Source organism: Colias eurytheme, chromosome 2, assembly GCF_061535395.1.
Source record: "Colias eurytheme isolate Ceu_HAF_F1 chromosome 2, ilColEury1 Martin Lab GWU primary, whole genome shotgun sequence".
NCBI lineage: Eukaryota > Metazoa > Arthropoda > Insecta > Lepidoptera > Pieridae > Colias > Colias eurytheme.
Genome location: NC_142981.1, coordinates 11,524,847 through 11,542,784, shown reverse-complemented (window position 1 = coordinate 11,542,784; position 17,938 = coordinate 11,524,847). Strand labels below are relative to the sequence as shown.

Here is a 17,938-nt window from a genome sequence, read left to right as displayed (position 1 = left end):
CGCATTATCAGCGACTTGTTAAATCGACACTTGACATTGAGATTGCCGTTTCAAGAAAGATTATTGTTATGGATTTTTTTGTCAGTATACAAAATTGATGCATTTTAATTCTGTCCTACCACGATTAGACGTGTAATTTTATATATATAAGAAAAAGTTTATTTATTAAGAAATTGTGACGTATTCTGTAACTAGTTCTTTGTACATCATAACCCATCTTATTTTAACTTGCAAAAAAAGATTGCTATATTACAATTCGAGAAAGTTGCTCAAATTTGATGACTGCGAATTTAATAATACACTTGCTTAAGAATAGCACTGACGAGTTACCAAATAATATATTCGAAGTAATTTGAAAGTAACGTAATTATATGTGATTAACTTTCACATGATTGTTATAAAGTAGGTAAAACATGTGTTTTTATAGAGTTCCTGTATTGGGCTAACACATAATACGCGTTATTCGAGGACAAACATTGTAATATAAATAAACTTTATTTAACCTACTACGTTTCATAATCTATACATATAATAAATCTGTAGAAGGGTCAATTTTGTACATTGAAAATATTGAAAAAATAAATAGCAGGGGGTGTTACTGGATCGATACCAAACCCAAATATGTGATTAAAAAAATTTTTGTCTGTCTGTCTGTCTGTCTGTCTGTCTGTATGTGAAGGCATCACGTAAAAACTAACGGTTCGATTTCGATGAAACTTGGTATAATTATACCTTATTATCCTGGGCATAAAATAGGATACTTTTTATCCCGGAAAAATACGTAGAAATAAATAAATCTTAATTTTTCCGCGCGGACGGAGTCGCGGGCGGAAGCTAGTATATAATAATTTGAACACTGTTTTTGTTACGTTCATTCATTTCACAAAAATAAATATTAAAAAAAGCATTGGAACATTGGAACGAAGTTCGGCCGTCAGCTAGCGCTTATAGTAGTTAGTTTATAATTATGAAGGAAAAATATAATATCTGAAGATTGTAAAATAAGATAGCTTCTATTTTAACCTTCAATTCTTCTTACTTCAGCAGAAACTTACAATGTGGGAAATGAAATTAAAATTTTAAAATTCGATGGGTCTAAGAAAAGAAGATGGGTCGTAAACTATTTTTTATTATTTTATAGTTTTATACCCCTTTTGCTAGGTTAGCTAGCATCTTAATATTATGTGCTTCTACACGATTGTACCTATTTGAACTTATACGAAAAGTCATATTTCCTGTTATAAAATTTCCTGTTCCATGTTTTTTAGGACTATATATTTTCAGTTATCTTAAAGTTATTACTAATGAGTTACATAATGATAATATTCTACATATTAAGAGGTACATAGAATATTATTTACGATCTGTTGTACAGCTATAAATATGAGTTAATATCGAACAAAGAGTCGTTAACATATTACTTGTGTTTCAGATATATTTATTAGCTATTAAAATAATAGAAGATCTCTTCATGTATTTTTAATTTGATTGTGGTTTTATTTTCGCTTCTCGTTGCGAAAAATCTAAAGGAAAATAGTTAAATAAGGGTTGGAAATTTCCATGAAGAAAGGCTTTGGACGGGCCAGTAAAGCCCAAAATAGATAGAGTAATATTGCAATAGATTTGTCACGTGCTCTGGCGCATTAATTTAGACATAAATAAAAAATTATCATTTGGGAGATATGTCAGCGTTTTATTTTTATTTAGCTCAGGTACATTCAGTAGTTTGAATAGTATAAAAAGAAACATTGCCACTGGATGATTGCGGTCGCGACTATACATCGATGTTTTAAAACTGTATACATTTGCGGTTTATCAACGCTTACAGCCGTCAAAAGTAGCACATTGTTTAAAAGTTTTTTTTACATACGTACAACGATAGTAAATAATGCCGATGCTGGTAGGTATATAATCTCTAAAATACATATAATCTCTCAATTCTCGTTCACATTGTTATCAACATGTTGAAATATATGTTCAAATTATTCATGGTTATATTTACATAACACATAGCATACAAAATTTGCAGAACAAAGTGCAAAACATTTAAACATTAAAATATATACAGTATTATAAGGCCAGGAACAAACTAGTTTTATCTTTTAAGTTAACATAATTGTATGTATTTTATCGATTTGTCACTCGACTCTATTATAAACTTTTCCGGGATGATAGCTAGAAAACAAAACAGATAAGTAGTCATAATGTACTTTTAATGAACAAGGTAAAGGAATTTTCAAAATAGGTTTAAAAGATCTTGAGATTACTTCCCAAAAACTAACGAACTCTTTTTCTTTTAAATTTTTAAATATAGGCGTTAACAGGTAAAGTTATATACATTTCTAGCAAATCCTTGAAATCTCACGCGTATCATGGCATGTCTATCTGATGATAAACATAGGTAATATATAAAACGGTTAATCCCAAAATGATGCGTTGTTACAAGCAATTTTCCTCATTTATTCCTGTAGTTGTATTTTCGTCGAAAACAAAAGATTCACAAATTCAACGAAAATATTGTTTTGTATTGAGATTTTAGATCGTCAATCAGATATTTCACAAGGAATTTATCTTTTTAGGATTAAATGAAACATAAATTTTTCTTCTAACATGAGTCTATTCATTAATACAATCATGTGCTATGCCCGCCTATAAATAGTAAAACTGTATAAGACTACATTCATTAATATTAAAAAATTAAAATAATTTGATTATTCATTAATTATAATTTATAGCGTTAACACAATATGTCATTATTATTAAGTTAATACTACTAAGAAACACCACCTTTATTGTAATTACTTATTTCTTAAACCTTGAAGTAAAAAAAAACTCCGAAATATAATACACTTGATATTCAGAGTTTCAAATGTTATCTGCATCGCACATTGCAAAAAGGAATCTTAAAGTTCACTGACCTAGAAATTGTATTAAATCGGCGAAAAATCTAAATGTTAATATATGCTCTTATAAATTAAGTTTCGCAACTTGTGACAGTCTACTTAATGCACTTAGCTCAAGTTGACATGGTTACCTACTAACGTTGCAAAACGCATACGTAAGCGGTTTTATGTTTGAGGGTGTGTCGTTTGCTGTGTTTACATATATCTCGATGGTGTTTACACTCGTTTTATTTTATATTTATGGCCTTGTAGATTATAACTTGTATGTTAGCATAGTGAGCAGAATTACCATACCTACACACTATGATAACTCTTAACCTATTTAACTAAAAACTGAACCGAAGTTCAATAATTACTTGTGTAGATTAACTATTTTGATTATGGAAACATTGAAACATTGGTCCTTATAGTGGGCGAAATGAAAAAAATATCGAAATGATGACTAAGTGATAAACCCTAAACCACCCATTTAACTGAAAACAGTTCTAAAGATCGAAACTTACTGCTAAAGGTCAATAACATTTGCCGCAAAAAATACCTTCACATGAACAATAATGTCGTACCGATATTACATAGTTTCTCAGGTTTTTCTTGCATAAAAAAACAAACAATAACAAAGGAGCGTCGCGATTGAAATCCGAGAAACTAGTGACATCTATTTATTCTCGATGTATTTAATTGTGTAACGATGTCTGATAAATGCTGTGACACTGCGCTTTACACCGGTAGATGTCGTTTATAATGTAAAGTATTTGTGATTTTATAGCCCTTATGAAGGAGGCACGGGTTGGTTTACCGTGACGTCATAAAGTACTAATTCCAGTAGGTATGCCAAAAAGACAGAGGAATGGCAAAAAGAAAAATAGGTCATCAAACGCCTAACCTTTCGCCTAACCTTTTATTAGGTAGTGCTTGATGACGTCACAGTAACATCCCCATTAACATCAGGTGGCCCTTTGCTTGGTCTGTCATAAAAAAAATCCCAGGATTTTATTGTATGTTATGTAGGAAGACTTTTCATTTTAGTTTCATTATATCGATAGATAGATAGATGTTTAATTTTGCTCTTCTAATAAAACAGTAATAGGTATGTTTATACTATATAAAAAAGGCAGGTGGGATATCTGAAATAGGTTTTATACTGTACACTTCCTTTGTAGAGAGAAGTGTTTGAATGCAACATGAAGTGTTTCCTTTATGAACACCTGCATTGAAAATGTAAAGGCAACAACCGCAGAGGCAAGTTTTTATTTATTACATCTGTCAATAATTCATATCAGCAATATTATCAGTGTAAGCAAGGATATAGTAAAGAGTAATTAGAAATAACATTAATACAAATTATATCTACTTTAGATTGAGCACTTATATGACGACCATCTTATCGCCATGTCGATACATTTAATTGATATTAGATTCAAAGTTTAAATCACCTTTTAATTCCGTTAAAACGCCTTAAAATTAAACCAAATGCATTTCTTCCTCTTATAATTTCATACAACTTTAAGAAATATAAGAAAAGTTTTTGTGAAAGTTAATCCATTTTTCTATCCAATACTAAGTAGCTTAGGTTTCAAATACGCTGGAACACTTATTTTTACCGCGTGCTGGAATTTGCGTCTACGCTAGAGAGGATATTTGTTGCCGTCGCCTTGGTATCCTTGAGGGTAACCTGTCCATACTATGGCTACGCGTCGACTGCGGTGATCACCCACGCATTTATGCATACCACCTTCCGTGTTCCCCAACCAGTACGACATGGGAACCTTCAAACAAAGAGCCTACACCTTCCTGAAAAACCAACATCCTTCCTAAAGCCGGCAATACGATCGCAGTGTTTCCAACGCTGTGATCGTCATGGGCGGTGTCTATCACCTACCACCAAGTGAGTCGCCTGCCCTATTGCCAGGGTTATTATAAAAAAAAAATAATAATGTTGAGGAGCTGTTAATCCATCCGTAAAAAGAGATAATTCGTGTGCAATGTGACGCAATACGACGTGTTGTGACGACGCGATAAGTGTGTTTATGAGTCATAAAAATGATATTGTTAACGATGATATGGATAAATAGCGTAATAGTTTAATGTTCAGATAGTGGCGCTTTTTTAGAATCGCGGTAATTTTAGCGTGTTTGAAACCACGTTAGGTTCGTTTAGAAAATAATATTACAATGTTATGTTTGCGGGCAGGCATTATTTACATTCTGCAGGGACTATCGCTTTCTACTGGTTTAGAAGAGATCATCTTGGCAAATTTTATTAAGATGAGGGTCTATACTCTTTCGTTAAATAGTGTTGAAACGATATAAGAAAGTTTTCCTGTATTGAAGACGATTATAGGTTTAGGACCAGTGCCGGCGTTAGAACGGGGGGGGGGGGGTGTGGGCGAGAGGGGGCGATGGCCCAGGGCGACATTCTGGGGGCGAAATTCTGGGGGGCGCCAAGTTCTGAAGTTGGAGTCTCTTGCCTCTCCTGGTGAAAACCTTCAGAACACCTCAAGTGGGTGCCACAATATTTTCGCCCCGGGTGTCAGTGGCCCTTACACCGGCACTGTTTAGGACCTACTATTAATTATTATTTGAAAATGAGGACATTTTAGGGGAACAAACATGCATCAATTTGCATTAAAATTTTAGAATACGATTACCCGATTTTTTTTAGAATTTCATAAGAATTACAAAGGGATTTTATGTAACCCGGAACTAGCCATAACTAAAACACCGTTGTATGTATGACTTAGCAAACTTTTAATTCACATTGCTTGCGATCTTTAATTTCTTGTTTTTGGACTTTGTATCCCGTATCTACGTGAGAACTGTTTACCACAGATAGTATATTATGATTATTATTGGTTTTCCCAATAATGAAAAATAATTTGTCTCAAAGGTGAAAGATAATAATCTAGTTATGATAATTTTGCTATTAACCGCTTTTGAATATAATATACATACTTGTTATTCAATTTTAGCCGGTCGTCCTTTTATGTTTTATTAAATACAATTGTAATATCTCATTGAAGACAACATAATATTAAAGCAAAAATAATTTGGAAAATCCAAAAGTGCACGCCTCATAATTTTTTTTAATAAATATTTATTAATTATTATTTTTGTTTATTTAATAACAATTAAACCACATCGAATCAGACCCTGAAAAATGAAAGGGTTCTATTCCTGAGCATACTCAAGCGTAAGAGAAAAAAAAAGACTTGATTAGTAAAGTATTTCGGTCGCTATCGTGTTAACAAGAAAAAGGATCCGCACATACAGACACACGGACGTCCAAGACAGAACTTTTTTAAACTGTTTTTTAACTAGTTTAAATAACAAAAATGACATCAAAAATATCATGAACGTTAAAAATAGTGTTTTTTCTTAATATGTGTGTGTATGTATTATCTTACAAGTGCAATGTATGATACATAAAGACATTTTAAGTTTGAAAAATCAGATGTTTTGCGCGAAGTGACAGTAGTACCCACCTCAACGCTTCGCTTATGAGGCGTGCAAAAAAGAGTATTACGTATTAGTGCAAAAACGTGTATGTTCGTGCATTGTTCGATCGAGGGAAAATATTTTTATGATTATTATTTATTATTAATTTAATTTTCTTGAATATATAAAAAAAAACATGATGTAGAAGCATACAACTAATCCATACTAATATTATAAATGCGAAAGTAACTCTGTCTGTCTGTCTGTTACTCAATCACGCCTTAACTACTGAACCAATTTGCATGAAATATGGTATAAGTAGAGATATTTTGATACCCGAGAAAGGACATAGGATAGGTTTTATCCCGGAAATCCTACGGGAACGGGTTTTTCTTTGAAAACCCGGGCGAAGCCGCGGGCGGAAAGCTAGTGGTACATAAACGCATAGTAGCAGAAAAAACACGAATAAATTAAATTTTAATAAACTTAGTAACTAGGTAGTTAGGTACCTGTGTTGTTTAAGGATATACATAATTTGGAACTACTAATGCATTTTTAATTTATTAAATAGTCAATTAATTACCCCTTTGTTTGTAACCGACTTCATAGTTCATTTATGAGTAGGTATCAAATAAAATAATTGAAGAATTTTGTCAATAATTTTATTTTGATATGTGAAGTGGTAAGTACAATGTCGCGGCTAGACAGACTTATTAGCTTATTACCTATATTATAAAGACGATTGTTTGATGTATGTTTGTAACTGTTTCACACAAAAGCAGCAGATCGTATTTGTATGAAATTTGGTACAGCACGTAGACTACTTTTTATTCGGGTACCATGCGAGTGACGCCGCCGCATATACCAGCTAGTGTTAGTACTGTTGTGTAGATACCACTTAATTTACAAAAAATAACAAAAGACAAATTAAATGTTGTTTTTAAAGGTAGATATTATGTTATAAAACGTTTACATCTTATATATAAAATTCTCGTGTCACAATGTTAGTCTGCATACTCCTCCGAAACGGGTGGACCGATTCTCATGAAATTTTCTGTGCATATCGGGTAAGTCTGAGAATCGGCCAACATCTATTTTTCATATGTACCACGGGCGAAGCCGGGGCGGACCGCTAGTTATAAAATAAAATAAAGTATTCAGAACGGAAGTGATGAAGTTTCGAACAGCTACAAAGAAAACTTTCCAAAAATAATGCTCATTACAAATTGTAAAACAATTTCACATTCAAGAATACGATTGTCGTAATTTGTGCTAAAATTTTAACTTATATCTCTCTGCGTCTACTCATTTATTTATTCAGGCAGATAATGTTTTATTTATTTTATTTATTTATTTTATTTATTTATTTATTTATTTCACCTTACCACCACCAATATAATATTACAATGTGACAATTTTAGTCTTTGAAATCATCAACAAAGATTCGTAGGTATAAAAGGCACGAGATAAGCTTTGTGACATACAAAATATGCTTGTTCTTAGAGTATAAATACTGAAATTACATACAAAAAAATGCCATAAATTAATTAAATGCTTAACTCATACATAAATTAACTAAATACACTCTACTATAAAATTCTAAAAACTATCCACAACAATTTATTATTTAGTATATTTAGTATATTTATATTTATATATTTACCTCCAGACAATTTACAAACATCAATTAATCTATTTCAGTAAGACATAGTAATTATTACAAATAAACATAAATTACTTCCCTCCGTGCTAGTCGCTGACGCCACTGTGTTACAGTAGGGAAGTTTATTTTTATTTTATTTTTATTTATTTATTTTTTGCAAAGTTTACACTACGGTTTAAAGATATAAAACTTATGAGGATAAACAATAATTAGGTAACTTTAAGTAATACGTGTACTAAAAGGCACTAGCCACAAACAGTTTTTCTGTCTCGTTGTAGTCGAGGCTAAGCAGAAATTTATCCAAGGATTTACTGCAAAGGTATCTACTCATTTCTTTTATTTTAATTTTATTGTTAATGTAATTATACAAATAGGGAGCAATATAATATGCAAAATTTTTCGCAAAACGAGTTTTACAACCCGGCACACAGTAAATCTCTTCAATGCGGGTTTTTCTTTTTGTAACAACGGAAGAAGATGGAGGAACTGTGTGCTGCTCCAGGACTATTACTTTGATAAATAATTGCCTCACAGTCAGAACGCGGCATTCGGTGTACAAGAGATTTGTTGGATATCTAAACGGCTTAAATTGCAGTACTTTTAAGATACATCTCTGTGTGCGTTCGAGCTTAAGAAGTGTTGTTTTGTTTGCGCCACCCCAAGCCGAGATACCATAATTAATGAGCGATTGGCACAAAGACTGATAAACGATTTTGTTCGTGGTTTCATCCTTAAGGCGTCTTATTTTTTTTTAAATTGGTATAAGTTTACGTATTCTACTTTTTAAATCATCTATTTGCGGCTTCCAGTTTAAGTTTTTATCTATTGTTATCCCTAAGTATTTTATAGTATCGACAGGACAAAGAGTATAGCAATCGCAGTTTCCTACATTTAAGCACGTATGCGCCTTTATGGTAAAATTTTGGGGAGGTCTATTATTATTTTTAAGAGAAAAATTTATATATTTAGTTTTTGTAAAATTTAAAGTTAAAAGATTATGATTTAGCCAATTTATTACCAATCGCATGCCTGATTCAGCTGCCAAACGAGCAGATTCCCATGTCTCCCCTTGAAAAACAATAACAGTATCATCAGCAAAACTTATTAACTTCGCGTCAGGTATGTGTAGATTACATAGGTCATTTAGGTATATTAAAAAGAGCGTAGGGCCGAGTACCGATCCCTGAGGAACGCCAAAATTTATGGACCGCTTTTGACTCCGTACATCACCAATTTTAACAAATTGAGTCCTATTTGATAAATAATCTCTAAACAATTCTAGAGGGGTACCACGAATTCCCATTGATTCAAGCTTTGCCAGGAGCAGGGGGACAGAGACAGTATCGAACGCTTTCGCCAGATCCAAAAAAACACCCAAACATTTTATCTTCCTGTCTAAATTGTTAGCAATAAGAGACACAAGAGTATTGATAGCATCACTAGTCGATTTTTTTGCACGAAAGCCAAATTGATTAGTTGAAAGTATGCAATTCTTTTCCAAATAATTAACGAGACGCTTGTTAATAATCTTCTCCAGAACCTTTGATATGGTTGGCAAAAGTGAGATAGGGCGATAGTTGGTTATACTGTCTCTGTCTCCCGACTTGTAAATCGGCACTACTTGAGATTGCTTTAAACGATCAGGAAACACACCCGATGATAAGCATATATTGCATAATTGCGTGATCGGTGGGCCAAATATAGCAAGATTTTTCTTTAAGAAAATAGATGATATGCCATCATATCCTGAAGCATAAGTGTTTTTTAAAGACAAAATTGTACTAGTAACCTCCACTATATCTGTTTCCAACAAAACAAATGAATTAAGTGAAATGGCGCCTTGATTATTTTTAGATTTGAGCTGAATTTCTGATAAATTTAGTTGATTTAAAATATTTGATGCTAATTCATTACCTATATTAATAAAGAAATCATTTATAAATTCAATAGAATGAACTGGAGTGTTCTTAAGTTTTAATAAATTTAAAGCATTATCAGGGCTTTTTAATGAGTTACTGTTTATATGGCAAATGCGTTTAATAGTTTTCCATGACTTTTTAATATCTTTTCTGTTATTATTAAGCTCAATTTTATCATAGTTGTTTTTAGAAGTATGTAAAATATTACTGCAATGATTCCTATAGCGTTTATATATGAGTTCAAGTTCCTTATTATTTGGATCGTTTTTGTTTCGGCGGTGTAAAATATCTCTGAAACGTATACATCGCAGCAAACCAGGTGTAATCCAGGGTTGTAAAATAGAATTTCTATTGGTTTTTTTAAATAATCGGGAGCTATCGCTTATAATATTGCCAACGGTATCAAGTAATGAATTAGTTAGACTATTAGGATCATTTGTAGATAGTAGATTGTGCCAATCTACCAATGAGAGTAGTTTGGAAGCTTTTGAGTAATTTATATTGGTTGTAAAACATGTTGTCTTAGCTATACTAGTTTTTTGTTTGTTAGAAAAAGTAAGAAATATTGCAGAATGATCCGTTATTGCAGACTCACATACAAAAGTAGCCACTTTTATATTAGATTTTACGAAACAGTGGTCAAGACAGCTTTTACCACGTGTAGGTAAAGAGTGACTTGGTAAGAAACCGTGACATGCAAGAAAATCTAGATATTCGTCAGATCTTTGATCAGTGTTCTCATTACTGATGTCAATATTTAAGTCGCCAATTATGTAGATATTAGGAATAAACCTTAAGTTACACAATATTAAGTCAAAAGAATGCAGGAATTTGTCTATTGTCGCAAAAGAGGGAGATCGATAAATACAAACAAAAGCATATTGTTTTGCAATAGTTATAATTAGACCATCAGCATCATCCAAATTTGGTTCAACAACTTCGATATCAGTAATATTATTACGTATGTACGCAGTAACCCCGCTGTTTTGGTTTATATGTCTTGTAGTGTTGTAACTATGATAGTTCTCTAGGGGTGGAACAAAGTCATAATTTTTTAGCCAGCATTCAGTAAGTATTATTAAATCGCACTCGAACGCACAACGTGACAGAAAAACCTTAAATTCCAAGAAGTTTTTATTAATACTACGAATATTTTGAGTAACAATTTTAAAAGAGGAATAAGAAGAAAAGCTGCTATCATTAAGAAGTTCCGGATTAGCAATTAAACAAGAATTACCCACTCCAATCTCACTATCAACTTGGTTCCCTAGTGTTTCCACATCGTTTCTATCCATTTTCCAATTTAAGAATGTATGGAAAGTATTTTTGACAGTTATTTCTGGGGATGAGTGAGTAATATTTAGTTTTTTTGGGTCTTCTTGATAATTTTAGGTACTCCATTGAAGTATTTTATACATAGTTCTTGTTCACCTTCTTCAATGCGACGATTCATCTCTTCTCTTACTGATAATAAATGGGATTTTTGCGCGGGCGTTTGGTCAGAATACATAAAAATATTTTTAGGGAGTTTAGTTCTATTTCGCAGCAGAACTCGGGGAGTGTCATTCGAATTAAATATCACTTTTATCGGTCGACTTTTATTGGGAATGAATTTCCCCAACCGTATGCACTTTATTGGTTTCGGGCAATTTTCGTATATTGTCGAGATAATTTGCAAAACTTTTTCATAGTCATATGTGGTTCTAGAATTAAAATTTGTATCAATTTTTTCCGAAATACCGACCAAAATTACATTTTTTTCACGCTCATTACGCTCCTTCAATTCCGAAATTAAGGTTTCATCAATAACGCTTGTTGTTTTTATTTTGACGTGATCAGGTAATAATTTTATTTTTTGAAAGTTGTTTTCTAGGGTTGAAATTCTGTTTTCTGACGAGATTAGACTAGAACGAATTTTTTGAGAATCACATTTCAAGTCATTTATTTCTTGGGTAAGCGATTGCGTTACCGAGTATATGGCAGTTATATCTTCTTTAATGCATGATATCTGTTGGCTCAATTTAGTTAAATTTTCATTTTGATCTTTGGCGAATTCTTGGAAAAAATTCATGATTTCAATACGAAAATCCGCTAGGTCTTTTTTAAAATCTTGTTCATACGTGCGCTCCTTTCTTTTCCTTATGTTAATATTTGAATTCTGTGTTTCCTCCATGCCGTATCCACGCAAATTCGGTGTTGATCCGCCTCCGCTACCGCTGCCGCTTATAAATGTAATACTCGGCGGCGTGTGTTGCAAACTCATAGTGCAGGTCCACACTGCGAGCCTAGCGCGGTTGCGACGGCGGGCGCGAAATATCAAACGTATGAAACGCGCCTTTGCGTCCACATTGAAATGACTATGGCGGAAGCCTAGTGCGACGGTAATGAGCGAGCCAGCGCGCGTAGTTTTCAAACTCTCCTATCCGCGCGTTCTGGCCACACTACGGGCCTAGTCAGCTAGCGACCCAATGCGCGGACGGCGGGGGTATCAAACCAGTTCGGTCTTGTCGCTCGACTTCTTATATTATATCCTTTATTGTTTTTCGCAAAATAGCGGTAAATACTTAATTGTTGAAGTGAAACTTCTTTATTTAAAAGTGAGATTCAATCTAAAACACTTATATACACCACAGTAATTTTGTAATCTCAATTCTTCATATAAGATTCACCCGTTATTCCTCTGTTTTATTTATTTCGTGTACAACTTCTATAATGATCTCATCTCAAAATCGGACTGTCCAGTAAAAATAGCAAATCGTCCAAAGTTTGCAACACCCGAAAAACGTCGAACCGCTACTTGAGCTCGCGCGTCGGTGTGGCCACCGCGAGCGCCCGCTCGTCGCGCCCGCCTAGGCCGCCGCCACCGCGCATTCAGTGTGGACGCACACATAGCGAAAACCTGTTTGTTATCGTAAATATACTGCACGGGCGTTTAGTAATAACACTTCACTCTTAGTATGAATGTACTTTTGTATAACGTCAATGGCAGGTTCGATGTAGACTACGTAAATGTTCATATAACGTTTTATTAATTAATATAGCTCAACACACGTTATTTCAATGTAGATAACATCCGTAGTGAATAGTATCGACGAGTTTATAGCGAGTCAGACCGTGTACAGGCGCCGATAACACGAGTGCATCGCGCTGCGGCCGTGCGTTAACTGATGTATGTAGTTTGTGATGTGTGTGTTTATGTAAATAGTAAATGTACCATAATTAAAGGAAAATATTGTAACGAATCGGTGGAATTGTGCTAAAATTTGTTAAAAATTGTAACTTATACCGCTGTCTGCCTATTCATCTATTTAGGGCTAATTTTTCAATCCTTGGTTAAAACTTATTCGTTGAATAACGTATAAAACTACCATTTCAAAATGTATTCTTATTGCCCGCAATTGACAGTTTACAGGTGACATTTTAATATTATCGTGTAATAGTTTATTGGAGGGATAAGTTTTAACCAGGGATTGTAAAATCCGCCCTTAGGGCCGATTTTTCAATGCCCAGATAAACAGCTAGATAGACTTTATTCCTCAGTTAACAAAATATTCAATTTTTCAATAGACGAATAGGACTTATCTATCGAATAACTACGTTATTTGAGGAATAAATCTATTTGCCACTCCAACGGCCAGATAGCGCGCTATTCGACGGTTAGGCGTTTGAGTTGACAACTGACGCGTCAAATTCGGGATATTTTCGTATGTCATAACATAGAGCGTAGAACTATTAACAATTAAACCTCTTTCTATATAATTATTATCAATTAAAATCATATTGAAATTGATGTTTTTGATAGTACTGATGACCATGCCATTGAAAATTTGCCGAACGCTGACTTTAAGTATGTCGTTTCCATCGTAAAATATATAAATTGAAACACAAATTTAACCAAACTCTTTACTCGAATCAAAACAACAATCAACAATCATAGAAGACAAGTGCACTCCTGACGTGAGTCATAATGACGGTTGTTGACAAATTGCAAGAGTTGACTCTATCCCGCTCTAACCTGACTAATTTAATATGTTTGTTTCACCACTCCGAGAGCAGAGCTGCCAATATGGAAATATTTGGTCAGATAGTTATTCATCAAATAAATCACGATTGAAAAATAGGCGAGCCGTTATGAGTTAGATAAATAATTGAATAAATCTATTCGAGGGGTAGTTATTAGACTGTTTATCTCGGGATTGAAAAATCGGCCCTTAATCAAATAATTTAAATAGTAAACATGGTGGGACAAAGCTAGTTAAATTTTTATCATGTAAGTATCGCCGTGTCTATTCATTTATTTATTCAATTTTTGTAAATAGTAAACAATTAAACATACTATACTAAATTAAAGGAAGATAAAGTTTAAATAATAAATCGGTGTAACAAAAACAAAAGTTGTTAAAACTTTAACTTGTAACGATGTGTGTTTGAAAGAAAGAAAGAAAGAAAAGACATTTATTTCTAGATAAAGGTACACACACATAAGAAGAAAACACAAAATAGAAGAAAAAAGAAAGTACGATACATAATAAAATTAGACATAAATTAGACGCCATGTTTGTTGAGAATCTGGTACTGTGTGTGCACTGCATATCCAGAAAAGGGTCTTGACTCAGCTTTCTGCCATAATCGCAGCAAGCTGCGACTACAGCGCTGGTATTCTGTCAAGACCGAATGGAGGGTGTGCTTTCGACTTTCCACTGATTTGCTACAGAAAAATAATATAAATAATAAATAGATAACTAATACAAATAATAGATATTAATAAATAAATAAATATGAATATGAATTTAAATGATAATAAGAGATGCGTTGTTGATGGTCCGGGAGCCAGCAGCAGATTTTATGACCAAGTTCCTCTCAAGCGGTAATTAGTAAAACGCATCAAAGTATAGCATTACGAAGCCTCGTGAACGTCAGCTGGAGCTCGGTTTCACTTATTTCACTTATTTATTTATTAAAATAATGTAAACAGTCAACATTCCACATTAAAGGAAGATAATACATATTATAACGAATCGGTAGAACAAAGCAATTGCCTAGTATAAATACGATTTCATGTTTAACTTCTAATCGGCGAGTAAGATAACCTGCCGGTATCAACAATGGTGAAACTTTTCGAGTTTTGACTGCGGTAGTCCGGTCCAATCGACCGTATGGGGTTTATAATTTACATGTATTAATTTGGATGTTTTTTTTTTTAAAAACAGAGAAATAAATAATATAATGCTAGTGAGATAACGTGCCGACTGCCGTTATCAACAATGGTGAAACTTAACCATCAACTGCGGTAGTGCGGTCTAAATGACCGTGTGGAGATTTGTAATTTATATCGTATTAATTTGGATGGTTTTCTTGTAATCAGTGAAGAAGTAGTGAGTGAAGCAACTTGCCGTTATCAACGATGGTAAAATATAACCTTCGACTGCGGTAGTGCGGTTTAATAGACCCTATGGGGATTTTTCATGATCTTTTTTTATAATCAAAAAAGCTAGTAGAATGTATGCAAAGGTACAGGATATGTAAACAATTTGATGTTATTAAATAAGATATTTATTAATTAGTAAATTAATGATAGGAACTAATTATAATGCCAATAGTTTTGTGGGCATTAAGTAATGGACTTTAAGTAAATATTTTTGTTATTTAAACTATTGGGTTTTTAAAATAATAAGGTACATGTTAAATTTGATGAAGTGAAACTGAAGTTAAAAACAAATCTTCTGTCTTATAAGGTTTAAGATTCGCGATATAGGTACAAGGTATATTAAGAAAAATTAAATGTTCCTAAACGATCAGATTAGTTTATAGCCGTAATAATTAGGTACTCAGGTAAACAAGTTGGGAAATTAATTGTTACCTGATGAAATATATAATTAATTTAACAGTAATCGAAAACGAAGTAATAAATTAAATTACATACATACGAACATAGATTTTCGAACTAATTAAAATATCTTATATTATTTATTGTTTATCCGTTTTCATAATGCAAGATGCGAGCGGAATTGTTTAATAAATCATGCGATTCGATCATGTGCAGTTTTGATCATTCTTGGGAAATACACTATTTCTGGATGCACCATACCTGTACAGATTCGCGTAGTGCAAAGGTGCATAAATCATCCATCATTATTGTTACTCTGACGGAAATACTTCAAATTGCTCAGTACGCTGGCTGTAGGTACGTTCGATTGGCGCGAGGCCAATGCAGAATGCGTTTTCGCTATAATTCATTGACTATTTTTAAAGCTTTGTACTTTTACTCTAATGCAGGGCATGCGATTTTTTGCAGTGCCAATTTAGTGTTGAGACGTTTGGTGCGAATTGTTTTGATTATTAGGTAGAGGTCGTGAGTGTAATAATAGCTGTTAATCGAATAATAAACACTGTTATATAATAGAAAATAAATTCGTAATTATTTAAAATAAACCATTAAGTATGTGGGCCAAAAGTAAGTGAATTAAATAAGAGAAGGAATTTCTTTGTATGTTTCGTTATTTGAACTCAAATAATAATTTTAATATTACGATCAGATGCTTCCGAGGGCTAAAAAATATTTTATAAAAAAAATTAAAAAAATATAGTGCGGTCTAAACGACCTGCGCGGCGGCTAATCGGTCAGATAAACAATCGAAGTGTGACAGTGCCGGGGCGCTATCGCATTTTCCGGAGGCTGGGCAAGCTATCGGCCGGCGGCAGTGCGGCCGGCGCGCGCGCACCGAAAGCATGTGCCCGCCTCCGCGATGTACATAGAGCCCGCCGCGTTCCGAGCGCCCAGCGCCGAGTCCCTCGCCCAAAATGAACCCGCCCCCATTTGGACGCAGTGCTTACCGTCCCCGTTATTTGCAGGCAAGAAAGCGCCGCTCAAGACCTACGAAGAGATCCAGCCGCTGATCCAGCAGGCCCGCAAGCGGGAACTGAAACTCATCATCAGGGAGAACTCGTGGCCGATCAACAGCCCCATACGGGCCTCCCTCTGGCCGGCTCTCTGCAGACAACATCAACATGGCAAATCGATGCTCGACGGCTTCTACTGGGACATGGTTACGCAGGTCAGTGATCTTTTCTGGTCAAGGTTGCCCACTATTGAATTGTTCACTTATCGTGAAATCGCACACTTAATTTTTCCCCAAGGTTGTTTGCTTAGCGCCGCCCAAATGTTTGTGAGTGCCCTCAGATAAGCAGATGACGTACACAAGGTCGAAGTACGGCTCTGTTCGAACGCTTTTGTTTTAAGATGCTTGTCGATGATGCACAAGCCAATTTGATTTATATCTGCTCAGATTTAAAAGCGAAAATCGGCTGAGTGTTGAGAATAGGCTCTAGTGGTCGGTAAGCATACGTGACCGATTCATAAATGAAAACCTTAAACATATCATAATGTTGGATAAATCAACAATGGTGTTTCTAAATAGTATTAGATCTACATATTACTTTTGTTGTTGTTCATTTTGTTTGATAAAATTTAAATACGTTTATGAGTTAGATAATTTAAATTATATTACAGTCGTATAACAAGTTTGGTGGTAAATTTAGCGATAAAACGATCCATAAAAACTCCATACACTCTGTAAAATGTTAAAAACAATTTGCCCAAGTCCTTATCTAGTTAGTTTATCTATATCTAAGTTATCAGCTGCCCATGCGTCGTAATTGCTCCACATGAAGTAGGCGGTCAAGTCTAGAGTAATAACTTGTCTCACACAGGCTCTTTCGTGGCACGATACACTCAACCTTGTGAATGAATTAATATGCAACCTCTACGACGTTTTGTCTGTCAAAGACACGTGCGCTTTCCATTCACTAACGTTTATGGATGTGGTACATGTTATAACTGTCTGCGATGTTCGTAATGTTAGCTATATGTGCGAGAAGGCTATAAGCAATGACTTATAGATCAGGTTTTCTGGTGACTTGTTAGACGCGCGAGTGGTTGTAGTATTTTGTAAGTGTCAGTTAAGATTGGTTGGTAGATTGTGATTTTTACGTTTAAATTGCGAGATAAAGTCTGAAGTG

The 17,938-nt window shown here is 34.0% G+C and overlaps 1 protein-coding gene across 5 annotated transcripts in view; it reads left to right on the top strand.

Moving 5' to 3' along the window:
• sky (GTPase-activating protein skywalker) overlaps nt 1-17,938 on the top strand; it is a 103,300-nt gene that overhangs the window by 7,966 nt on the left and 77,396 nt on the right. For all 5 annotated transcript variants that reach the window (XM_090116116.1, XM_090116130.1, XM_090116108.1 and 2 more), the window contains exon 3: nt 16,772-16,974. In XM_090116116.1, coding sequence (XP_089972242.1) covers nt 16,772-16,974 — 203 coding nt within the window. The remainder of the gene's footprint in view (nt 1-16,771; nt 16,975-17,938) is intronic.